This window comes from Pleurodeles waltl, chromosome 10 (genome assembly GCF_031143425.1).
Source record: "Pleurodeles waltl isolate 20211129_DDA chromosome 10, aPleWal1.hap1.20221129, whole genome shotgun sequence".
NCBI lineage: Eukaryota > Metazoa > Chordata > Amphibia > Caudata > Salamandridae > Pleurodeles > Pleurodeles waltl.
Window position 1 is genome coordinate 914,777,716 of NC_090449.1, and position 26,855 is coordinate 914,804,570.

Below are 26,855 nucleotides of genomic sequence, written 5' to 3' on the forward strand. Positions count from 1 at the left end.
ACTGTGCAGGGCTTTCGGCCATGTGCAGCAGGGAGTTGGTCTCGATGGGTGGTCTCTGGGCAGTCCTTGCACCCCACCCCCACATAGTTGGCTAGCTGCCCCACTATCCTGCGCCCAACCCACTTTAGGAATCCATTGGCAGTGAGCAAGGCCTATGGCCTCTACAATGGCGGTTGGCCTAAGGGTTTGGACTGTTTCAAGTTCCATCTTATTTACTGTTTTAAATCTTTATTCTGTATCATGGTACCAGAGGAAAGGCTTCACTGGTGACTGCAGTACAAGCATCTGATACAAAAAGCCTAAAATAATTGTTTTTTTAAAACATTGCTGTAAGAAAGAGCCTTTTTGAGATTGGCTCACAAGGCAATGAGGGAGGGGCAGAATGTGCCCACTCTGCCCAGTTTTATGGCCTTTCATTTTTTATCAGGACTTCAGTATCGAGTCCTTGCATCCTGTAATGACATCTGCAAAATTTTCTTTGTGTTGTAGATGGCCAATTTGATTACTTTGGTACTGAGTGCACTGGCAGGTCAGAACCTAAATGACAGACTGGGGTACAAGTTTTCTCATCTAATCAGAAGGGCCTAGTTCCCCTTTTTTCGGGACTATTGGAGTTCCGTGGGATCCAACTGGATAAGCCAACCAAGTATCTCAGACAATTCATGCCCTGCCAAAGCCCCTCTTTAAACTCTAAGGCGCTTATTTATAGGCCCCTACGCCACTGGAGTGTCACTTTACGTGAAAGAGCAAAATGCCAGAAATGGTTGTTTATGTGCAGGAAAGTGTCCCTTCTTGCACATAATCATTTGAAAATGTTGCTTTGGCAGATCTGCGTGTGGTGCATTCTGCAGCACACACAGAAGTGCCAAAGCACCATTAGTGATTGTTTATGTGCGAGAAGGGACACCTTCCCACACATAAACGATCACACCCCTCAATGGAGACATACTTGCAAGATGGTGCAAGGATGCGTGCATTGGCGCTGGCAGCTATATTTAGCGCCAGCATAGGGGACAACACAGGGGCGCACCGTATTCACTTAAATACAGTGGATCCATGCGTTGTGAAAATGACGGAGCACGGTGCTGCCAATTTTGGCGCAGCATCGCGCTGTCATTTTCCCATAAATATGTCTCTAAAGGTCTGAAAAATGGTTTTTGAGTAAAGTTCTAATAACCTGGAAAGTTTTGTGTAATCTGTTAAGCCGTTTTTTCATGATCAGTGAGCAAACTTTTCTATGAGAATCAACATGTGAGACTGCACTAATGGGTTCACTATTTTTCTTATTCCCTCCTTGATGATCGGTGTGAAACGTTCCATGAAGAAGCCAGACTAGGTGCCTTTTTGTTTATTTGGAAAGTTCCATGCAGATTTGTGAAACAGTGCCAACGTTATAAAATAAAATAAAAGGTCTTTCTAATGAAAACTCTAATCTAACTCTACCTACTCAGCGGCAACTGACAGTTTGTGTTTGTGTGTTTATGAATGATAGGATCGGAACTTAGACGTCATTAAAATACAAGAAACAAACATGAATTAATTTTTCTCCAGCATTAATGTGACTGTTACTTGTTTAAATTGGACATACAGGGGGTTATTACAACTTTGGAGGAGATGTTAATCCATCCTAAATGTGACGGATGTACTACCAGCCGTATTACGAGTTCCATAGGATATAATGGACTCATAATACAGCTGGTGGTATATCCGTCACTTTACCGTCACTTTTGGGACGATTAACACCTCCTCCAAAGTTGTAATAACCCCCACAATGCCTTATCTTGTGTCCCACAGTGACACATTATCCGACGACTCTAATACATTTAATGGGAAACCTGTGCATTTACTAAATCATAGTATATCCCTTGCTTTGCTAGTAATTCGCTATGCGTTCCTTGCTCCACTACTTTTCCAAGGTGAATGACCGCTATGACATCCGCATTCTTCACAGTTGACAAGCGATGAGCAATAACAATGCAGGTTCGTCCCTGTCTGGCATCGTCCAACGCTCTCTGGACTATCTGCAAAAAGAATGCAGTACCTGTTATTATCGATTTAAAAATCATGCACAATTTGCACCTCTATTCAATAGCTGGCTAGCTCTATAGTTCATTATCTCAGTGAGGAATCATTATCATGGACTGGCCTACATACATTGTGATTTAAACCTGTTGTTTTGTGCCAAAAGTGCGGTTGTTTTTTCAGTTACTAATAATTGAGGTCTATTTGGGTATGCAAAGGCAGGAAGCATTTGTCAATAAACGACACAAAAAAAAACGATTTTGCACTATGCACACTTTTAGAGATGTATCTGCTGATATGAAGCCATTGACAGACTTGTAAAATAACTGGTTGAGAAACTCGGTTTACAAAACTGCTGCTACATTGAGGCTTCTCAAAAAGATCTGACGGAGTAGTCCACATAAACTACATCAATAAAAACCCTTACCTGTGAAAATCATGATTTTATTTAAATATTAGCCTCCTTTGAGTAAGATCGGGTACACTCATGTACCAACTTATTTGTCTGAAGAAAGGTCAATATAAATCAGGGCCATGGATGTTCTAAAGTGCTCTAGAAAACAGCATTTGGTATGGGCAAAATATTTAAACACTACAACATTTTCCAAAAGATGTGTAACCAAAATCACCTCCACCAAAAAAGTAAGGTGACAGTTTAACCCCTTTGCTGCCAGGCCTTTTCCTCATCAGGTGCCAGGCCTTATTTATGGCTATTTGGGGCCCTCATAACTTTTTGTCCACATAAGCTACCCACGCCAAATTTCCGTCCTCTTTTTCTAACATCCTAGGAATTCTAGAGGTCCACAGAGTTTGTGGGTTCCCCTGAAGGAGACCAAGAAATTAGCTAAAAAAAAAAATTGAACATTTCGTTTTTTTTCCCCACCTTTTTTTTAAAAAGGACTGCAGAAGAAGGCTTGTAGTTTTTCCCCCTGAAAATGTCATCAACAAAGGGTTTGCGGTGGTAAAATTACCATCTTCCCAGATTTCAGGAACAGGCAGACTTGAATCAGAATACCACATTTTTCAACACAATTTTGGCATTTTACTGGGGCATAGACCATTTTTACTATTGTTTGTGCTTTCAGCCTCCTTCCAGTTGGTGACAGAAATGGGTGTAAAACCAGTGCTGGATCCCGGAAAGCTAAACATTGCTGTAAAGAAGATACAATTCTGAATTCACCAAGGGATAATTTGTGTAGATCCTGCAAGGTTTTCGTACAGAAAATAACAGCTGAAATAAAAAACAAAATTGAAATTGAGGTGACAAAAACAGCAATTTTTCTCCACGTTTTACTCTGTAACTTTTTCCTGAGATGCCAGAATTTCAAAAGCAATATACTGTTACGTATGCTGGACTCTTCTGGTTGCGGGGATATATAGGGCTTGTAGGTTCATCAAGAACCCTAGGTGCCCAGAGCCAATAAATGAGCAGCACCTTGCTTTGGGTTTTATTCTATAGGAGGTATACAGCAATTAATTTGCTGAAATATAAAGAGTGAAAAATAGGTATCAAGACAACCTTTGTATTTCCAAAATAGGCACAATATAAGGTGTTGAGAAGCAGTGGTTATTTGCACATCTCTGAATTCCAGGGTCCCCATATTAGAATGTGAATTACAGTGCATTTCTCAAATAGACGTCTTTTTTACACACTATCTTCCATTTGGAAGGAAAAAATGTTGGGAAAGACAAGGGGCAATAACACTTGTCCTTCTATTCTGTATTTCCCTAAGTCTCCCAATAAAAATAGTACCTCACTTGTGTGGGTAGGCCTAGTGCGACAGGAAATGCAACATGGACACATCACATTTTTACATTGAAATCTGACCAGTTTTTTGCAAAGTACCTATCTGTGGATTTCGGCATCTAGCTCAGCTGGCACGTAGGGAAACCTACCAAACCTGTGCATTTATGAAAACTAGACACCTAGGGGAATCCAGGATGGGGTGACTTGTGGGGCTCTCGCCAGGTTCTGTTACCCAGAATCCTCTGCAAACCTCAAATCTAAAAGGAGCCACGAATTTCCTTCCACCCAGCCTTCCTCTAGGTTTCCCGATAAAAATTATTCCTCACTTGTGTGGGTAGGCCTAGTGCCCACGACAGGAAATGCCCCAAAACACAACGTGGACACATTACATTTTCCCAAAGAAAACAGAGCTGTTTTTTGCTAAATGCCTAGCTGTGGATTTTGGCCTCTAGCTCAGCTGGCACCTAGGGAAACCTACCAAACCTGTGCATTATTTAAAACTAGACACCTAGGGGAATCCAAGATGGGGTGACCTGTGGGGCTCCCAACAGGTTCTGTTACCCAGAAGCCTTTGCAAACCTCACAATTTGGCAAACAAAACACTTTTTCCTCACATTTCGGTGACAGAAAGTTCTGGAATCTGGGTGGAGCCACAAATTTCCTTCCATCCAGCGTTCCCCCAAGCCTCCCAATAAAAATGATTCCTCACTTGTGTGGGTAGGCCTACTGCCCACGACAGGAAATGCCCCAAAACACAACGTGGACACATCACATTTTCCCAAAAAAAACAGCTGTTTTTTACAAAGTGCCCAGCTGTGGATTTTGGACTTTAGCTCAGCTGGCACCTATGGAAACCTACCAAACCTGTGCATTTTTAAAAACTAGACACCTAGGGAAATCAAAGATGGGGTGACTTGTGTGGCTCTCACCTGGTTCTGTTACGCAGAATCCTTTGCAAACCTCAAGATTTGGCAAAAAAACACTTTTTCCTCACATTTCGGTGACAGAAAGTTCTGGAATCTGAGAGGAGCCACAAATTTCCTTCCATTCAGCGTTCACCCAAGTCTCCCGAAAACAATGTTATCTCACTTGTGTGGATAGACCCAGTGCCCGCAACAGGAAATGTCCCAAAACACTATGTGGACACATCAAAATTATCAAATAAAAAACTACCTGTTTTTGCAGGGGGCACCTGCGTTTTTTGTCCTAGGCTCAGCAGCCATCTAGTGAAACCTACGAAACCCAAACATTTCTAAAAACTAGACACCCAAGGGAATCCAGGGAGGTGTGACTTGCATGGATCCCCTAGTGTTTTCTTGACAGAATCCTCAGCAAATCTCAAATTTAGATAAAAAATGAAATTTTTCCCACATTTCTGTGAGGGATCACCGTACCGGCACAACTTTACTACCCCCCAATGTTCCCGTCAATCTCACGATAAAAATGGTACCTCACATGTGTAGGTGGGCAAAGTGCCTGTGCCAGAGAAGAGACAAAAACAAGTCAAAAATGAGGGGGAACCAAAGCGGGTCCAAAAGGGCAGTTTGAAAAAAAAATGTTTTTAGGCTTACAAGTGGGGCAGATTTTTCTTCGGTATAGATGCAACAATGTTGGGTGGTAGGAATTTTGTGGATTCTTGCAGATTCAGGAAGGTTCATTCTAAAAAAATTGGGAAAAATGTGTGATTTCCAGCAAAGTTGGAGGTTTGCAGGGCATTATGGGTAAGAAAATGGTGCGAGGTCCATGCGAAGCACACCACCCTGGACTCACCCAGATGTTTAGTTTTCAGATGTGTCTAGGTCTTGTGGATTTTTCTATATGGCAGCGTCTCAAGTCCAAAAAGTGCAGCCCTCACGATTCCAAGTGGGATGATTTTGAGAGTTAGATAAGCTCTCATAGCCCAAATGTAAAACCAAAACACAAATAATCAAATGTCCTCTTGTTTGCAGTGGGATAAGATGTTTAAGTGTGTGGGGAAGAGCTGCAAGACTGTTACCCCATACTGGTTGGTAGCCACCACCCAACTATTTTGATTGCCTGGCATCTAGTAGGCTTTATCCCCCCCCGGGAATGGATCAGGAGTAATTTCCCTATCTACCCACCAGTGGGCAGAACAACTTTGGCCACATTTATTTGGGGTGGGGGTATGGCCATACCCACTTTTTTTGAAGAAAAATCTTCCCTGGGCTCTGGTGGCCTTTCTGCCCCCCTTTGGGCCTTCCAAAAATAGGCCGATCTGCTAGTAATGTGCCCCCATGGGGAGTGACCCTTGCCAAGAGGCTGCCCCCCAAACAAAGCACATACATACACACACCAATCCCTGGTGCCAATGTGGTTTCTGCCCCCCTTCGGGGCAGATTGGCCCAATAAAAATAGGCTGGTCTGCCCCCAAGGGGGGCAGAAATGGCCTAAACATATTTTTCCCACGTCTAAAAAAATAAAACAAAACAAAAAATTACAATAGGCCGATCTGCCCCTAAGGGGGGCTCAAATGGCCTAAAATTGCCTAAGTGGTTGCTCCCCTCACGTGAAACTGACCAAAAAAACAAAATCCCTGGTGTCTTGTGGTTTCTGCCCCCCTTGGGGGCAGATTGGCCTAATAGAAATAGGCCGATCTGCCCCTCAGGGGTATAGAAATGGCCTAAAGTCAATTTTTTCCCAAGGGGAGCAACCCTTGCCTAAGGGGTCGCTCCTCTCATCTAAAAAACATAAAACCAAAAAACATAATAATCCCTGGTGTCTAGCGGATTCTGCCCCCCAGAGGGCAGATCGGCCTAATTAGAAAAGGCCGATATGCCCCCCGGGGGGCAGAAAAGGCCTAAAAATAATTTGCCCCCCTGGAAAGCGTGCCTTGCCAAAGGGGCCGCTCCCCTTGTGCATAAATAAAAAAAAAAACTCCCTGGTGTCTAGTGGGTATTTCTCCTGTCTGATCACATCGCGATCGGGCAGCAGAAATGCTTCGAGATACATCAAAGGAAAGGTCTTTCCTTTGATGCCTCTCTCGTCCCCTCGCCCCCGGGGGCAGCCTCTGATGAGGTCAGCGCGCAATCGTGCGCTGATGTCATCAGACGCCATGGGGGAGTCAGGGGTGGAAGGGGAAGCGATACCCCGCTAGCACTCCCCCCATGAGCCGGTCCAAGGACGTAATTGTTATGTGCTTGGCGCCTCAGCGCCGCAGCTAAGGACATAACCGTTATGTCCTTTTCTGCGAAGGGGTTAAGAGTAAATTTTAATGCTGATGTACGGAAAGGACATATCCCGAAACCGTTCACAACACTGAACTACTTGATTTTGCTAAAGAACATGAAGGGATTGTGCATTTCGAACATAGGGCCAGATTTACAAGCTCCTAGCGCCTCCTTGCGCCATATTAGCAAACAATTTTTTTTACGCTAATGTGGCTCAAGGAGGCAATTGTCGATGGACCATATTTACAACTTTGTGACCCCTTACACCACATTATGCCTGCGTCGGGCATAATGTATGCAAGAGAGCGCGTTCTGGGGTTAGGAGCCCAACAAAAATGGAGCACTGAAATCTACAAGATTTCACTGCGACATTTTTGGCATCATTTTTAATGCCTGCTCAGAGCAGGCATTAAAATGATGCACCAATATTAAGCTATGGGCCTCCTTGCACTTTGCTCCACTAGCGTCAACATTTTTGACACTAATGGAGCAAATCGCCACAATAGAGTAAAAAATTGAGACGCTATTGGTCTAACGTCCACCATGGTGCCCCTATTATAAATATGGAGCAACCATGGTGTTGTTAGTTGGGGCATGGGCGACGCATGCAAACTGCATCATCAATTCTGATGAACCACTTTCTTGTAAATGTGGCCTGTAGTTTTTTAGTGTAAAGTCCTTAAATGCTAATGTACATCATGAATTAAGCTTGCGTTGCATCAAAATCAAGTTCACCTTACAGTGTTTGCAGGGGTTTTATGTGTACGGGGTACCAATGAAGACCAGTATTGAAAAGTACACCCTGCCAGACACCAGGGGCACTGAAACAAAAACATAACTCAGGCATTAACTCAATACAGTTTCTCTCTGGAAACTGTGGCCCAAACTTACTAAGAGCCCACACATCGTAGGACGCAAAGCAAAGTTGCTGCATTGGGTGAACTTGACGGAGTAAAACTTCAGCAAATCTACTAAGAATTGGTGCATTTCTGGTCTTTCTATGTGATGGCACACTTTGTGGCACCATGCACCAATGCAGGTACCCCAGCACAATAGTACAAGATGATCTGCATTGTGGCCTGCACAGCTTTTGCATTCAAGACCCAGCTTCTGTGACATAGGAAAGTGACAGGGCATGCCTCTGTAGCCACCCAGTCCAAAAGGGTGCCATGCTGCTTTTCAACAACTACAATGTCCCCCAGTCACTTCCTTGCTGTTCTTGGTATTCCCCCACACCTTCCAAAATCACAGTAGATAGGTCCCAAATTGGTAATCTGGAGAACTTGATGGTAAGTACCCCCTTTCAAATGGTCAGTTCTATACCCGCCTCATTTCCATCCCTTTATACACTGCCTAGTCCTGATGAAAGCCCAGGACCCATTAGTGCCATTTATCAATTAGGGCTGAAACATGTAGACTTAGTTTAAGGTGTAGGGTTGTAAATTCCTCTTCATCACCCAAGATCCTGTTTGTGTCTGCATTGAAAACACCCTTATCAAAGAGATCAATGGGTATTTTGAGGTATTTTTATCACAGACCTCGTTAGGCAACATCTCCAAAGTTCTCATTGGAACATGGTTGAGCCCCCCCCCTTTTTCTAGGGACAAGAATGAAACCAGATGATTAAGCATGTCACTACGAGAGTGAGGGAGGTCACTGATAAAAAAAAAACTAAGATTTTGTTGTTTAGTGACACCATGTGGACGGCTATGTGGACATACCCTACTTGTGAGGCCAGAGAATGCACGGATGGTAGGATACTTTTTGTGTTATAGATTAAGTCAAGGAAGTTGTACCTACAGCCTAACTAAAAAAAATTCTCTCTCCCCTCCCCGAGTATTAACCACTATGATTCTCCAGGCTTCTTGTAAGATTACTGTGTAATGAGTCAGTTTTTAATTCAGAGTGAAAAATTATTTGATGACTAGTTCATATCATAAGCACATGCTGTTTTTGACTGGTGAGCTGGAAAAAGACAGAGAACCACCTTAGATATGAACTAACAATCATGCTGGTAGTAATGATCAGTTAGTATCCATCACATTTAAGAGGATTCCATGAAACGTTGATTAAAGCATTTGATTGAAGCGTAATTAGATGGAATGTAAGAAATCAAAAGAATGCCAGAAAAGGTTCCCTTTTTGACTTCTATCTGGACTGAAATCACTGCACAGCTTGGAGCCTCCAGCACACGTTCCCTATCTAACTTTTGTACCTCACCATCAACATGCAGAAGCTATATCTGCACAAGCCCCAATGGTATTACGCATGACACTCAGGAAAGCATCTAGTTCCACATATGGAATAAATACAATACAATACTCCATCTGCATTATTCATATGTAGTCACTAACACACTGATGTGCAGATATAAAGATGATGTATAAATGTTTATACAACCAATCTGTGAAAAGGCCAAAAGACAATGGGGTCATTATGACCCCGGTGGACTGCGTTAATATGGAGGAAAGTACTGCCAACAGGCTAGCGGTAATTTTCTTTATATTAAGACATTGGCGGTTTGGCTCTAGCCAAACCGCTAATGTACCACACCGACCGCCACGCTGGAGACTTCAGTCTCCCGCCCAGCAGCCATCACTAGCCCGCTCGCGGGATTATGACCCCGTCTACCATCATGGTTTTCATGGCTTCCTTACCGGCACAAAAATTATGGCATTCCTTCCCTTTCATTGATAGGGGTCTTCACCACCCCTCTCCCCCTCCCCAGGGTTCTTCACCCCCCTCTCGAGACCCCCCTCCATTCTCGCACCTTCATGCACACACGTATTCACACACTCATTCCCACATTCATCCAAGCATGCAGACATCCATTCACACACACATCCACACACACTTACATACATACCAGCACACATGCATTCACACAACACAACATACACGCACTCACGCATCCATACATGCACACACATACAACACGCAACACACACGTGCATTCACACACACACACAGCACCCCCCTCCCCTGTCGGAACACCCGACTTGCCTGTTGTGAGGAGGTCCTCCGACAGGAGACTGGACAGGGCACTGCTGCCAGGAGCAGCGTCTGCCAGCAGAACACAGCCAGGCTGTATAATGGGTCATGATACGGTCTGCGGCGGTCTACTGGCGTGGCGCTGCTGCAGGCAGCAGCGCCACCTTACCGCCATCCGCCAGCATTGCCACAGACGGATTTCTGCTATCCTTCTGGCAGGAATCCGGCTATGTTCATAATAGGGCGGATGGCCGGTAGCCGCAGCGATGGTCTTTTGGCATCCGTCGCCACGGCAATAGGCGTTGTTTACCACCGGGGTTGTAATGTGCCCCAATATATTGGTGCTATAAAAAAGTGAGAATGTATAGGTCATGGGATAAATGATTGTAATCCTAAATGTCATCTACAAAATTATTTATACCAAAATACCAAAATCTTCAAGTGAAAATATTTTCTACAAAACTAATAATTTACTATAATTCAAACTAAAATAACAAAAATATAATTTACTAAAATACCAGTAGTAAAAAATAATACAATGCCATATTATGGCATTTTTAAAATAATGTCACAAATATCAAAACCATCTACCTGAATATTGTTGGGGGTCATATTCACTAAAGCTATTTTGGAGTATGTAAATGAGTATTCATTTATATACTCCAAAATGCAATTCACAAACATCCGGCTGGAGCTCTCCAGCTCAGATTTGGTAGTAAATGTGTTAGGGACAAGGGAGCAGTTGGAAAATGGGAACTGTTTACTGCAAAATGGGAATGACTGGAATAAGACAAATTAATGGAGAAGCTTACAGAGAGCTGTTCTGTTGGAAATGGCCTTTCTGCAGGGTCACCCCGAAACTTTTTGCCTTCCTCCTTCTCTTTTCCTGACCTCATTTGTGCTGGCTTTAGGACTCTGCACACTTTACCACTGCTAATCAGTGCTAAAGTGCATATGCTCTCTCCTTAAAACATGATGACATTGGCTCATACCCAATTGGCTTATTTAATTTACTTGTAAGTCCCTAGTCAAGTTCACTACATGTGCCCAGTACCTGTAAATTAAATGCTACTAGTGGGCTGCAGCACTGGTTGTGCCACTCACATAAGTTGCCCACTAACCATGTCTCAGGCCTGCCACTTCAGTGCCTGTGTGTGCAGTTTCACTGCCACTTCGACTTGGCATTTAAAAGTACTTGCCAATCCTTAAACTCCCCTTTTTTCTACATGTAAGTCACCCCAAGGTAGGCCCTAGGTAACCCATAGGGCAGGGTGCTATGTAGGTAAAAGGAAGGACATGAACATGTGTGTTTTGGATATACTGGTAGGGTAAAACTCTTAAATTCGTTTTACACTGCTGTGAGGCCTGCTCCTTTCATAGGATGGCGTTAGGGCTATCCTCATATACTGTTTGAGTGGTAGATCCTGATCTGAAAGGAGTAGCCAGACCATATTTGGTATGCCAGATTGGTGATCCAAAACCTGCTTAATGGTGAAGTTGGATTTTATATTACTATTTTAGAAATGCTACTTTTAGAAAGAGAGCATTTCTGTACACTTAAACCCTCCTATGCTTTCCAATCCACGTCTGGCCAGGTTTAGTTGACAGCTCTCTTGTGCATTCACTCAGACAACCCTAAACACAGGATGGTCTGCCACACTTGCACACATCTGCATATTGAATGGGTCTCCCTGGGCTGGGAGGGTGGAGAGCCTGACACTTACATGTCAAAGGACAGTAGCCTGCCCTCACACAAAGGACTGCCACACCCCCTACTGGGACGCTGGAAGACAGGATGGAACTGAAAGGGGACCTTGTGCACTTCTAAGCCACTCTGTGAAGTCTCCCCCACTTCAAAGGCACATTTGGGTATTTAAGCAGGGTCTCTGACCCTACCAATTTAGACACTTCTGAAGTTAGACACTTCTTGACAAGACACTCTTCTCACAGACACTTCCTGGAGAAGAGAACCTGAACCAGAACTTGAAACCTGCCAAGAAGAACTTCCTGGCTGCCCAAAGGACTCACCTGACTGCTTCCTGTGAAGGACTGCTGCATTGCTGTTGCCGTGCTGCCTTGCTCTCAGGCTGTGCTGAGAAGTGCTCTCCAAGGGCTTGGATAGAGTTTGCCTCCTGTTCCCTGAAGTCTCAGGACCAAAAAGACTTCATCTCTACAAGAAGAACTCCTTGTGTGTCAAAAATCAATGCACAGCCTGCCAGAAACAACGCAGAGCCTGCACTGTGGTGAAAAATTCAGAGCAAGCCGAACCGGAATGACGCAGCCCGACTTCGCAATGAGAAGATCGACACAGCACCAGTGTAGCGACCATAAATTCGAAGCACAGGACACTGGATTGATGCACAGCTGAGTCGGAATGACACAGCACGACTTCCAGAGAGGAATCGACGCAGCGCCTGCCATGCGGTAGAAATTTCCAGGCAACACCCACCAGATAGACGCAGCCCCTATGACTTTGTCCTGTCAGCGTCGGAATTCAACTCATCGTCCCCTGGACGTCCGAAAACCCCTCAACCCGAAGAAGATCCAAGACCGAGCGCCGGAAATTGATGCAAAGCCTTCCCTGCGTGAAAAATAAATGACTCATCACCGTGTGCGGCCCGAGAAATTGACGCACACCTCCCTGTTTTCCACGCATCTCTGCCCTCTGCGGTTCTTTGTGGAGATTTTGAACGCAAACCAGGAACTTTGTGCTTGAAAGAGACATTTATTGCTTTTAAGAGACCGCCGCAGGTATTCTGGGTTTCCCGCTGGGCTGGCGGGCGACCGCCAGAAGGCCGCCCGCCAGCCCAGCGGGAAACACCCTTCCATGAGGATGCCGGCTCCGAATGGAGCCGGCGGAGTGGAAGGGGTGCGACGGGTGCAGTTGCACCCGTCGCGATTTTCAGTGTCTGCATGGCAGACACTGAAAATCTTTGTGGGGCCCTGTTACGGGGGCCCCTGCAGTGCCCATGCCATTGGCATGGGCACTGCAGGGGCCCCCACGACACCCCATACCGCCATTCTCTTCCTGGCGGCCAAAACCGCCAGGAACAGGATGGCGGTATGGGGCTCGGAATCCCCATGGCGGCGCAGCAAGCTGCGCCGCCATGGAGGATTCCCCAGGGCAGCGGGAAACCGGCGGTACACCGCCAGTTTTCCGTTTCTGACCGCGGCTGTACCGCCGCGGTCAGAATGCCCATGGGAGCACCGCCAGCCTGTTGGCGGTGCTCCCGCGGTCGTTGGCCCTGGCGGTTTTTACCGCCAGGGTCAAAATGACCCCCTTTATATCAATTTTACTGTGATATTTTTAACATACACTTATTGCATATTAATCGTTTTGACCTGCATTTATCCAGAGAAATATTCTATATTTTTCTGAACACTGTGTGGTGTATTTTTTTGGTGCTACACTTTGTTACTGCATGATTTATTGCACAAATACTTTACACATTGCCTTCTAAGTAAAGCCTGACTGCTCAATGCCAAGCTACCAGAGCGTGGGCACAGGATAATTTGGATTCTGTGTGACTTACCCTGACTAGAGTGAGGGTCCTTGCTTGGACATGGGTTAACCTGACTGCCAACCAAAGACCCCATTTCTAACGTGTGCCATTATAAAATATACACCCACAAAACGTAAAATAATTTGAATGCACAAAATATATATTTAGTTAAGTACTACTCCTGATAAAACATGGGCAAACATTGTTAAACCTGGAATCCTTTTTGTGGTTTCCCCTGTACATCTGCCTCTGCTTCCTGTATTTTTGACTGTGTGCTGGACTTGGTTTTTGCTGATTTTGGTACTCTGAGCACTTTATCACTGCTGACCAGTCCTAAAGTGCAAGTGTTCCTCTCTGTTTAAACTGTTTGCGTAATTGTGTAATAGGCTTTTCCATGATTGGCATATCTGATTTACTAGTAAGTCCCTAGTAAAGTGCACTAGAGGTGCCCAGGGCCTGTAAATCAAATGCTAGTAGTGGGTCTGCAGCAGTGATTGTGGCACCCACATGAGTAGCCCTATAAATATTGCTCAGAACTGCCACTGCAGTGTCTGTGTGGGCAGTTTTAAACTGCCAATTCTACCTAGCAAGTGTATCTACTTGCCATGTCCAAACCTTCCCTTTTTTAGATGTAGGGCACCATTAAAGTATGCCCTAGGTAGCCCCATGAGCAGGGTGCAGTGTATGTTAAAGGTAGGACATGTACTGATGGGTTGTACATGTCCTGGCAGTAAGATAATTCCAAATGCTTTTTCATAGTTTACATGGCCTATCTCTCTGATAGGTAACATAGGGACTTCCTATTAATATCTTTTAAGTTTAGTTACGCATTGGGAGCACATAGATGTGGAGTTTGAGGTCTCTGAACTCACAATTTAGAAATACATATTTTGGTAAAGTTGTTTTTTAGATTGTTAATTTGACAATGCCACTTTTAGAAAGTGGGCATTTTCTTGCTTAACTATTCTGTGCCTCTGTCTGCCTGTGGAATCCATGTCTAGGTCAGACTGACAGTTGGGCTGTTTGTGAATTCCCTCTAGACAGTGATACAAATGGAGCTGGGGTGTACCCTCAATATACTGATGAGTCTCCTGGGCTAAAGTGGGGAGGGAGGAGCTGACACTTACACCTGAAAGGGCAGGGCCTGTCCTCACACAGTGCAGTCTCCAACTTCCTGATGTGTGTCTTGTGCCAGGCCTGGGCAAGGCAGGATCTTGCCAACAACAGAGACTTTCCTTTGAAGTTTTCCTAATTCAAAGGCAGAAAGGAGTATAAGTAGTTGACCCAAAACCCCACACTTTTAGATTTCTTCTGGATCAAGGGGAACCTCTGCCAAAGAGAAGAGCTTAAGAGCTGGAGGAGGAGTACTGCTCCTTTGCCTGTGAGTGTGCTTTTCTGGGTTGGACTGCACTTGCTGCTTCTTCCTTAGAGAGGACAAAGAATGGACTTTCTTGTGTTTTTCTTCTTGTGAAGTGTCTCCAAGGTCTTGAACTGAGCTTGCCCACTCTGCTGAAGTCTCAGGGCCATCAAAGACTTCCTCTTCCACTCCCTTGCTTAGACTCCAACCCTGCCAAGTGGTGCCCACTCCAGTACCAGTGCCCTTAAAGGAACTGGTCGAACCAAGACTGAAATTCACACACAGGAGGCGTGCAGGAGAAAAATTGATGCAGCACCTGCTTTGTGGCAGAAAAATAGATGCACCACCTGCATCGTGGCTGGGAAATCGACACAACACCTGTGTGCAGCTGCCAAAATCAACGCATCACCCACGCAGCGCGGCTCTTCAGAACCCCGAGCCAGAATTTTGCACGCATCGTCGATGGGCGTCAAAACTATTGTGAACCTGGGATGACTTTTCCGACAAACGCTCGCCTCTGCGGCTTTATTTTTGATGCAAACCAGGTACTTTGTATAAAAACACCACATCCATTGATTTCTATGGATTAAGACTCTTTTGAACTCTAAAAATTCATAACTTTGCTTGTGTATGTTGGATTTTGTTGTTTTGGTTTTGTTTGATTTAGATAAATATTGCCTATTTTCTAAACTGGTGTTGTGTCCATTTTGTAGTGTTTTCACTGTGTTACTGTGTGTGTTGGTACAAATACTTCACACATTGCCTCTGAGATAAGCCTGACTGTATGTCCAAAGCTACCAAGTGAGTGAGTAGGGGTTATCCCAGGTGTTTATATCCCTTACCCTGACTAGAGTGAGGGTCCCTGCTTGGACAGAGTGCAAACTGACTGCCAACCAGAGACTCCATTTCTAACAAATATGCTTCAGCCTAACCTTTGAATAAGTCAAGCACTACACATGGCCACACATGGCCAAACACTTTTAAAACAACACACTTCTACAGAAACCAGTAGAGGAGGGCAATAATACTAAAATATAAGAAAACATGAACACATATTCAATAAGTAACTGTCAACATCAGGGCAGTGCGCTCTACGGGCGACGGGAATGCAAAAATCCAACACTTATGAGATAACGTAATTCATGCATTATGTTGATATGCTGTTGTTTAACGTTTTGCATTGCAGAGTTTAATCCTGAAGACTTATATTCAAGGTGCTTGGTAATACTGTTCATTTGCAATGTATTGCTGCAGGTTTTCAGAGTGTATCAGGGTGTGATCCCTTTCCAGGGTTTTCTAGAAGCTTTCTCTGCAGCATGACTGGGTATGGTTTGTGGGATGGGCCAGACTCTATATAAGGAAGCCAGCCCAGCTCCACATGCTCACTATTCAGAGGTCCTGGTGCATAGCAGCAGCAACTTCCCGAGCTCCTGTTCCTGAGGCCTACTTTGATCTTCCAGGCCTTTGCCCTTCATTACATTGGTGATCCTTGATCAGGGCGGTAAGACGGAGGTTGGGCTGGGCCCCCGATCCCATTTTCTAAGGCATTCGAGTTCTTGGGCCTAATTTTCATGTTGAGAGATTTCACCTTGCACGTGTGAATGTGCTCTTAGTTTTTCTAGCATTTACATGTTGATATTCGAGCCGGCAAGACGCGCGATTCATTCCTCGTGTTTAACTCTTGATATTCACTGTGCGCTACCATTTCTTGGCAGTTACATGGTGGCATGCGAATCGGCAAGACGCGCGATTCATTCCTTGTGTTTAACTCTTGATACTCTTTGCGCAAGCATTTCTTGGCGTTTACATGGTAGCATTCGAATCGGCAAGACACGCGATTCATTTCCTTGCATTTAACTCTTGATACGCATTGTGCACAAGCATTTGTTGGCATTTACATGGTGACACTCAAATCGGCAAGACGCGCAATTCATTTCCTGCATTTAAACCTTAATGTTCAGATCGCTTACAGTGTGCGCGATCATTTCATGGCATTAGCATGTACTTGTGAGAATCGGCAGTGTGCGCGATTCATTTCCTGCATTTAAATCTTGATGTTCAGATCACTTACAATGTGCGAGATCATTTTATGGCCATCAACACTTTGATGTGTAGTTTTGCCTGAAGTGCACACAATTATCCAGGGCCCTTGAATTTTCTGCAGAGGTGTTACATTCAAGATGTTATATTTCATGTGCAAGTTCAGTCCTTAGTACAATTTGTGTTGTTTTCCAGGGAATGTTTGGATTGCCTTTTGTCCTCATGTAATGAGGCAGTGTTTGTTCTGAGACATTGTTCTAGAAGGTTCTCGTATTCCCAGGCAGTATGTAACAACTCATGAAAAGTCCATATGAAACATTGTAGTAACCATTCTTGATTCTTTTACAGGTACCTGGATTTCTTGAGGCCTAATTAGAATCTAGTTCTAGGCCATGCATGTTTCTTCAGTCTAAGTGTTACTTCATGTTCCGAGTACCATTGAACTCTAGGTTCAACAAAGTGTTATTTTATGTTCCTAGTATCATTGAACTCTAGATTCAGCAAAGTGTTATTCCATGTTCCTAGTATCATTGAACTCTAGATTCAACAGAGTGTTACTTCATGTTCTGAGTATCATTGAACTCTAGATTCAACAGAGTGTTAATTCATGTTCTGAGTATCATTGGACCCTAGATTCCACAGAGAGTTTTTATGAACCTAAATGTGATTTTATTCTGATGTTGTGTTGTTTAACCTTTTGCTTCCTACAGTTCTCCTTCCCAGCTGTTCCCTACCTAATCCCCTTTTCCCCACCTGGACTCTCTTAGACTCTGTGACAATCTAATCAGAGTATTGGAACTGTCTTGTGGTCGACATGTTAGGAACGTGCACAGACCCCGAGGATCTGGTCTCCCTGACAGAATAGTGAGCCCACAAATGTATTATCCTCCTGGTTTGCGTGTGTTCTCAGCATGGCCACAGCCAGTCAAAGTGATCACGCAGCTCCAAGCAGAGGTGGTGTCATCAAAGGATATAGGATTCTGCTTAGCTGAGAGAGTGAGTCAGTTTCAGGAAAGAGTGGGAAAGATGGAGCAAGGTCCTTTGGGTGCGGGTTGGCATGGTCCTCTTCCTCAAGATGTAAGAGGTAATCCTCCAACTAACATTTCTCTCAACGTTCCCTCAGCCATTCCTCTGTCTCCTCCAGAACGGTTCTCAGGTGATCCTTTGAAAGCTGCTGTATCTAAAATGGTGGTAGGCAAACAGTGACCTTGAGAGAAATTACCTGGCATAGGCCCGTGACTCAGGAAGGAAAACACAGCAGAGGCCCTAGTGGAAGGAGCAGCAGCCTGGACATTGCTAGAGTGACCCACTGGAGCAGCCCTAAAGCACGGCACCAAAGTGGGTCATAAATCACTAGCTGGGTCATGACAGCGGAGACTTGGTGAGTGCAATGCAAGGTATTGCAATGGGCCCAACCAGCTTACATTGGATGACATTATGGCCCCCCTTCCCTCCCTTGCTGAAAAGGAACAATGTGGGTGGAATTGGATATCCATGAGATCCTGCATGGGTCAGGAGATCACTCAGGGTCACTGGGATGTGAAGAACTTGGAACTGGTACACTGAGATAGACCTAGAAGGTTTGCAAACACCAGGGCTCGAAAAATAATAGACGTACTGGATCTGGTATAATCAGTGGGACCTCTGTACAACAGCCATAGCTGTGATCACCACACAGGGCTTTGATTCCCCTGTGGGGGAGATTGCTCACCACTACCCCTTTGCACTGTACACATACCCTGGAGAGCCTGGCCTCAACTACTGTGGTTAACCCTCAGTATGTTGCATGGCCCATGTTTTAGTGCCCATTTTAGAGTCAACTCCTTAATTTAATGTCTCTTTTCCGTGGTAACCTTTTTTACACTTTACTGCTAATGCATGAATGTGCTGTATGTGCATTTCTGATGCCCAGTAGTCTGGACGGTTAGTTTCAGAGTTGTACATTTCAGAACGCTTTCTTGTTGTGCTCATTAGTAGACACTTCATTTTAGGAAGATGAAACAACTGAGCTGCTCTGCACCTCTTCCACAGTGTGATAAGAATGTTCCTTTATGATATAATCAGCTTCCGTCCTAGGGCTCAGAAAGAGGAGCACTTCTATTCCTGGGATTCTGACGTAACCTATGTGAGCTGTGACCAAGATGCAGCCCTACTGACTACAACCTCTATCCTGCCAAGGAAGATAACATGTACTGGCTTCCTGACACCTAACATCACGGTATAGGGGTTAGACTATTCCAACTGATCTGTCAGAGGGGACTCCTGCTATGTTTTCCAGGAATTGCCACTGTGTTTTCCAGCTGGACCAACAAGAACTTGTCTTGTGTATGTAAGTACTATCCTTGCTTGTGCTCCAGGGTCCAGAGACAGAATTACTTCTGCTGCCTCCTTTCTATGGGGCTGGCGGGGTGACTATCTGTAAGAGTAAACTGCACAGAGGCATTGACATTCCCTGTTGCTGTGGGAGGTTCTCCGCCCTACCCTGTGTACAACCCCAGTGTGTTTGTCCATTAGTAATCAGTTTCCTGTTTGTTCACACAAGGGTTGCTCTGCTTTTACTTTCCTGTTTCCTGTGCCCTTCCAATGCTGTCCTTTCCCGTGTATGCCTTTAGCTGCTCTTCTGCCCCAGTACACTACCTCTTTGGGATATTCTCTGACCTCAAGGAATGTCCCAACCAGAGTCCTGATCAGACCCGCCCATGACAGTTTTATGTCCAAAACCACAGAGCCCGATATCAAGGCAAATCAGTTCGAAAACACACTGTAAGCAGATGTGCAATGTCCAAAGAGCAAGGAGCACACACAGGACACATCAGAGGTGGATGAAAGAGACAACAGGGCTGTGGGATCAAGGGACCTGTCAAGGCTATGTGACACACATTGTCAAAGCACAACATTCACAGATAACCAACCTGCCCCCAATGCAGTTTCCATATTAATCAGGGGACAGAGGCTCAGTAAACTGCATATTGGCAGTGAGGCATGATTTAGCAAAATCGCAAGCCGTGCAGAAGTAGTGGGTGTGGGCACAGTGTCACACTTGCATTGCAAAAGGGAACCAATACCAGACCAGAATTCGACTTTTGCTGTGAGTAACAATAAACAGGCCTCGGTCTCTGCAGGCTGAGTGGACAAACCTACACAAAACACCATATCTGAAAAATTACATGCATCACAGTACATCTTGTAGCCTACAGCCACTTGCCATTGGTTGTTTATGTGAAGAGCTGAGAGGCATTGTGAGTCATTACATGGCTGAAGAAGAACAGTACGACAAGGCCATATGTGGCCAGAGATTACTGTGTAAACATGGAAAGAGTTCAAATAGTGATCAACTGGCACATACAACACGCATCTACACCTCCTGCTGTCATGCAATCAAATTTGAACACACATGATATACATTATATGGAAAGAGTTGCCTGGGGATGTCTGTCATGACATCTCACCTAGTCATAGACATCCAACACATTCTGGGTCAGGATACACCCAACACACACTCACCACATTGTCTCAGGACTCCAAACCTACTACTTGACATAGATACATGCCCTTGGACTCAACAATTATTGCACACTGTCAGCCCCTACAGGGCTTTCAGGACACATTCTGATAAACTGAGTCTAAGCCTAGGCTGACTAAAGCTAAGATGAATAGAGGTACAGGGAACACTGTGCACATGGGGAACTTACCTGCTCCTCTGTTACATCATAAAGCTGTTCATACAGGGGCAGGACCTCATCCACCAGCTTCTCAAGTTCTTCTGGCAAGAAGGCAGGGGCCCTATCTACTGTTCGAGATATGATTGCTCCGAGAGGCAGTACACAGCAACACAGGCAGTATAGGTCTTGCTGGCAACAGTGTCGGTAGTCAAGTGAGGGAATCAGCTGAAGATGGTGGTCACGTCTGCTATGTACACGACCGCCACCGCCAGTGGACACCAACATCGGGACAAGACTACCACAGGCAGCAGTGTAACCCAATGGCAAGGTCTGCAGCAGTAGCATCCACCTGCCTCCATGATGACTTCCGCCAGCGGTGGCATGTGGTTCCTACTGTCCAGTGGAGTAGGTCAGGCAGCCGCCATTTTAGAAGCATACATTCCAATATAACGCAATTTTGGATGAGTCACAATTTTGAAAAGTGCTGTCCGAGCGAATGTTGAATGCTGGCCCATCTTTTTGGTCAATCATTTTAGTGTACACATTGGTACGTGGTCTAGCACATATGACAACATAATTGGTGGTAAGCCACCACCATGTCCCCATGGGCATTTCAGTATTTTGGACACTAAATCACAGTTACACTTGCAAGTTTGATGCACATATTGCTGCTGTCCAGATAGAGGATGTGTATACATATGTTCAAAAGGAAGGTGCTAACGTGTTACAAAAATGAGACAATGTTAGTCTTGATGAGTGTTGTGTATCTTGTTTTCAGTGACTCATATGACATGCCACAGTTCGTTTATGAAACGTATACTGTAAAATGCAAGGTACACAATGAAAGATGGCTACAACTTCTTTTTTCCCCACATAGTTACCCTGGGAGGAGGACGATCAAACAAACTCCTGTGTACCGTCCACTAGCAGACTTGCAGGCCATTGAAGACGGACATGTCATCCAGATTTCCACCTGGATAGGCAGACAATCGTGGATCTTTGTTGTCAGTTGGAGCCAGATTTGATGCCAGCCATCTGTCATCTAAATAGCATACCAGCAATTGCACAGGTCATGTCAGTGTTGCACTTCCTGGCCTCAGGGCCTTAACTGCTCGGGTGTCCCAGCCAATGTTCAGAATGGTCTTGAAGGATGTTCTCCCAGCAGTGTTGAAACACCTGGACAGCAACATCCACCTTCCTGAGAATTTTGGCCATGTGAGGGAAGAGTTCTATGGTTTGGCACACATCCAACATGTTGTGGGAGCCATTGATGGTACCCATGTAGCCTTGGTTCCACTGTGTGGCAATAAACAGGTCTACCGTAATAGGAGGTACTACAATTCCATCAATGTCCAAGTAGTTTGTCTGGCGGACATCTACATTTCCCAAGTCTGTGCCCGGTCACTGGGTTCAGTCCATGATGGCTTCATCATGCCGAACAGCGCAAGTCCACAGCTGATGACATGACTGTACCAGAGAGGTAAGTAACATGTGTCATGTGTGTTTGTATGCTATGTCTGTTGCTAGTGAGACAATGCTTTGGGCTCATGGTAGCACACATGTCGCATTCCCTTACAGGAGACTTTGCATACCCAAACCGTCCCTGGTTATTGACACCGGTGAGGAACCCAACTACGCCAGGGGAAGTCTGCTTCAACGAGGTGCATGGAAGAACAGGGCGCTTTGTAGAGTGGCCTTTTGGGCTCTCGTGAATTTATTTACATTTCTTCTCCACAAAAGCAGAGCAGTTCCTCCACCAGTCAGGCTGCAAATGGAACACCATCCATACCCAAGTTCTAGAACATAGAACAAACATCTCTCTAAGTTCTACACTCATATTACAACACCATCCTCACGTCGGTATTTCAGAGTCGTGTCATTGGCAGGTGGCTGTTGCTGGTCTGACATGTGAAGTGGGCATGGACTTATCCAGGTATGTTGGTCACAGATTTGAGGTGTATGAGTCCTATGGCCAGGCTGCCTGGACAGTGGGAGTCAGGAATCAGAGCTACACAATACACCTGTTTGCCATGGTGTGTTGGTCCAATGGTCGCATGTGTGTGATCATGTGACATGTCATCCTGTGAAATCCATTCCTTCTACCTTCACATTGTGATGACATTCATCCTGTACGACCTGTTAGTGGCTGTCAATGTGATTCCTCATTGCAGGCCAGTGTGCCTGTGCCACAACACCGACACACGTATGTGACATTCCTCCAGGTGATTGCTAACTTTTATGGGAAGGGCCTGGGCATAGGCTCTGTTGTACTGCCCTCTGTCTGTGCCATGGTGTATGTTAAGTTGGCAGTCCTGGCTTTGGTATATGATAAGGGTCAAACTGTAGACAAAATCCCAAACTTTCCATGCCTAACCTACTGGACAAGGTCTTGCAGGCCCTTTCTGGTGTTGTCTGGTGCATGTTGGTAATTGCCTGACTCCAAATGCCTGGGACGTTCTGGGCTATGACTGTGCAGACATTCTTCATAGCATTTGTATAATACAGTACAAGAAAAGGATTAATGACACCTGTGACATTGCGTTGTTAATCATCCTCAGCATAACACTACCTGAGACATCTCCCTACATCCATTGTCTCTTAATGTCTAAAGCATGTACATTACATGTGATTAGCATTCAGCATTACAGACAGATAACAAAGAGAAGCAGTAGGCAGTTTTCTAGTGATGGGTGTGTTGATTTACATTTGACCAAAAATGAAAAGTGATACTGGATAAAAACTATAGTTCAGGTGAAGGGATCAGTCATGGTGGATGCAATCAATAGAGTAGAGGCCACAACATTTGGGGTCCAGAGTCCAGTGTCCTACTAGCTTGGAATTTAGAAAGTGGTTAAGGAACAGTCAACAGAGTGAGTTACATGGCACACAAAGGAGTGACAATAGGAAGTGGTCAGTTGCTGGCAGTGGTTGGTGTCTTGCCATCCACATCTCTTGGATGCTTGGCTGGAGATCCCCACTTGTGAGTGGCTCAGTAACTACAGAGGCAGTGGTGTCTGAGGGGGATGCTTCCCATGGCAGGGCCTCCCTTTCAGTGCCTAGCACCGATCAAGGGCTTGGTGTGGATGTGCCAAAGGAAGAGGTGTGATGTGTTTACCTATCCCTGCTCATGGTACTGTTACTGCCCCTCAGCAACCCTGTTAGTAAGGTCATTTTGGAATTGTGGCTGACGGTATGCTGGCCATGGGCATCACCAACAGCCTCTTGCCGCTGGGCCACACCATCGCTCCAAGGCACCTACCACCACGTGCCTGAGCCCTTGGTGCAGCCCGCCCCCTTCCAGTTTTCCAGGTCCATCATTGTCAGGGTTGGCAGGTTGAGACTCAGGAACACGGGGCTGGGATAAGTTGATGTGGTAAGACTGAGGCTGACTGTCGTCATCTCCCCAGGTTGGCCGGATGGGCCAGAACCATCCTCAAAGTCCAGCAGTTTCATAGGGGGCTGCATCCATGGGGGTAGTGGCAGTCTCCTCATTGGTGTTGGTGATAGCATTCCCAGTTGCAGTGGCATCCCAACCTGTTGTTGTGGATAGATTATGTTAGCAGTTGTATTGTGACATCTACCACCAATAGTCGAAAGTGACATTGAGCTAGGGCCATGTTCACATTATAATAGCTGATTTCCCTTATGTGACAGGTACACATATTTTCATTTGTAATGAGCTGACATTGTAGCAGCATGCCAATTCCTGTTCAGTGACCTAGCCTCAGAGTGTCTGCAATCCTTAGCTGTTGGAGGGATAGTATTAGACTCATGTGTTGCTAGCAGTGCAGGCAGGACATCAGCAGGGCAGGATGTTGTTTGAGTCATCTTGAAAGCTATTTATTTGTCATGCAGGCATTGTCAGGACCTTTGATGATGTGTGATAGCTGTCATCCTGTGTGCATTGTGAAAGTGAGTACTGCCAATACCATAGGGCAGACACATTTTGGGACCTTTAATCTGTGTAGGAAGTTCCTACCATACATTTTGAGCTGTCCTTCCTGTCTACACTGTCAGCTCTAGATAGATCTGGGTGTGTTGCCACATCACAGGATGTACCATGACCTGTATTATTGTCCCTCCCAGGTGTATCACATTTAATGTTGGTTTGGGGACTGTGGTACAACATTATCTGGACAATGGTCTGGTGTTTGGGGTTGCATGTCCTGGTCCTACTTGAATTTATTCTGATATAGCTCCTTACACAACTCACAATTCACATTGTCCGTCCTCTGAGGTATGTGGACTTACATGACAAGTATACCAACAGGGATAATTGACCATATGCAAAGTGGTGTGTGTAATTGGATTTGGTAGACAGGGCATGCTGGCCTCAGCAGTCATGTGACTCCCTGTACTACATGCTGTTTTTCTGTTAGTCTCTCGCAGGTGTGTACATTGTTTAGATTGTGAGTAAGGGATCCTCCTATGAGTATTAACCATTTCAAACCCTGTTTGAGTACTAACCATTTCAGACGCTATATTCCATACACTGTAGAGTTATTCTCCTATCAGGTGGGTACTGTTGTATGGCTGACTAGATGGAGAATGGACATAGCAGCAGAACACACAGGTGTGTCAGAGTGTAGTGAGAGTCCCAGTGCCTCCTGGCCTTAATAGTCCTGTCATTTCCAGTCCTACCCACACACTATACAGTTGTGATCTCCTCAGGTGAGTACAGTTGTATAGCTGACCAGTTGGAGAATGGTCATAGTAGTAGAGCACACAGTTGCGGCAGAGTGTAGTGAGAGTCCCAAAGCAGTCCTGTCATTGCCTGTACTACACACATACTATACTGATGTCATTCTCTCAGATGGGTACACTCCAATGGGGGTTTGACAAACAAGGTAATTATGATTATGCTACACAGTTTTAGTGATGTGGTACAGTGTCTGCTGGGACTTGTAGTGCTGTCAATCCCTGTACTACAACCACTATACAATGATGTTGTTTCCCCAGATGAGTCTACTTGTTATGTTGAAGGCCAGACAGGGATCTATGGACAGGTGGACACTGGACTGTTGAGTGGGGTGCTATAATAGGTGGCTAGAGGTTATCAGTGAGCATGCATGCTAATACATTTTAGTGCCATTATTATTGTTGTGACTTACCCGACTCCACTCCCCCAGTTATTCCTGTCAAGCCCTCAGGATGCTGGATGGCCAAGACCTTCTCCTCCCATAATGTCACTTGTAGTGGAGGAGGTAGGGGACCACCACCAATCTTCAGGACCACAAGCTGGTGTGTGGACGCCATGGAACAGACCTTCCCCCTGAGGACATTCCACCTCTTCCTGATAATGTCCCTTGTCCAGAGTTCACTCTGTTGACTATCCTTTGCCACATTTCCCTTTTCCTAGCCATAGTAGTTTGTCTGGACTTGGGCTCAAAATAGTTGTGGCTGTATTCTGATGATTTAATCCACCATGACTCTTAATTCGTCATCTGTGAAAAGGGGATGTTTCTGTGGTGACATGGTGGTGGAAATGAACTTGAAAAGTTGTTTACTGGTCAGGTGCTGTGTACTGAGGAGGTGACGGAGAGTAAATGGAGTGTAGGAGGTACAAATGTGTGTGGTGGGTGTGTGTTGAGGGTGTGGGATATGTGCTTAGTGCAAGCTAGAGGGATGCCTAATCTGTGGTTGGTAAAGTGTTTGAGCAGTACTCTTGCTTATGTCCGGCTTGTGGTTGCAAAGGATTGTGGTGTGTGAAGAGGTTTGTTTTATAGTGTGGTTTGTATGCGTGTGGATGTGTGTCAGCTGTGTTATTTTCAAATGCAGCCAATGTGGTGTAGTATATTACTGTGGTGACCGCCTTTGGAAGACCGCCATGGCAATTTTTGACTTGTAATGTGGTTGCTGGTTGGTTGACAGGCTGGCGGTGCTGTTGGTCGGCCTGCCTATTTCCCACGCTCCAGAGTCTTGGTGGGGTTGGATTTTTTGGTGGCTTTTTGAGGGCCTACCTGTGTAACTTGTAATAGAGCAGTCTGTATGACTGCCAACATGGCAGTCTTTTGGCGTGCGCTAACATGGCAGTCTGGCAGTCCGACTGGCAAACTCGTAATGAGGCCCTTAATCTCTATATTGTGAAATTTGTGTTGGTCTAATGCACAGACCTGCTATATTTGTAGGAATCACATAACATCGGGCCACCAACGTTTTAGGTCTTGTTGGAAAATGGGTTATTGGTAAGGGCAGGTAAGAACCTACCCTTAGCAATAGGCCACTAACCTCCACTTAGGTCCAAGTAGGTCTCAATAAATGAAACCTAGCTCAACCCTTGGTAGCTTGGCAACGAGCAACAAGGCTTAATTTATGAGACAAAGCGTAAAGCATTGAAATATCACA

At 45.2% G+C, this 26,855-nt stretch overlaps 1 protein-coding gene across 3 annotated transcripts in view; it reads right to left on the minus strand.

Annotated features, from left to right (window-relative positions):
- Window positions 1–1,333: 1,333 nt before the first annotated feature.
- LOC138262023 (ATP-dependent translocase ABCB1-like) overlaps window positions 1,334–26,855 on the minus strand; it is a 935,493-nt gene continuing 909,971 nt past the window's right edge. For all 3 annotated transcript variants that reach the window (XM_069211682.1, XM_069211683.1, XM_069211684.1), the window contains one exon: window positions 1,334–2,021. In XM_069211682.1, the coding sequence (XP_069067783.1) occupies window positions 1,824–2,021 (198 nt within the window). In that variant the 3' untranslated portion in view covers window positions 1,334–1,823. The remainder of the gene's footprint in view (window positions 2,022–26,855) is intronic.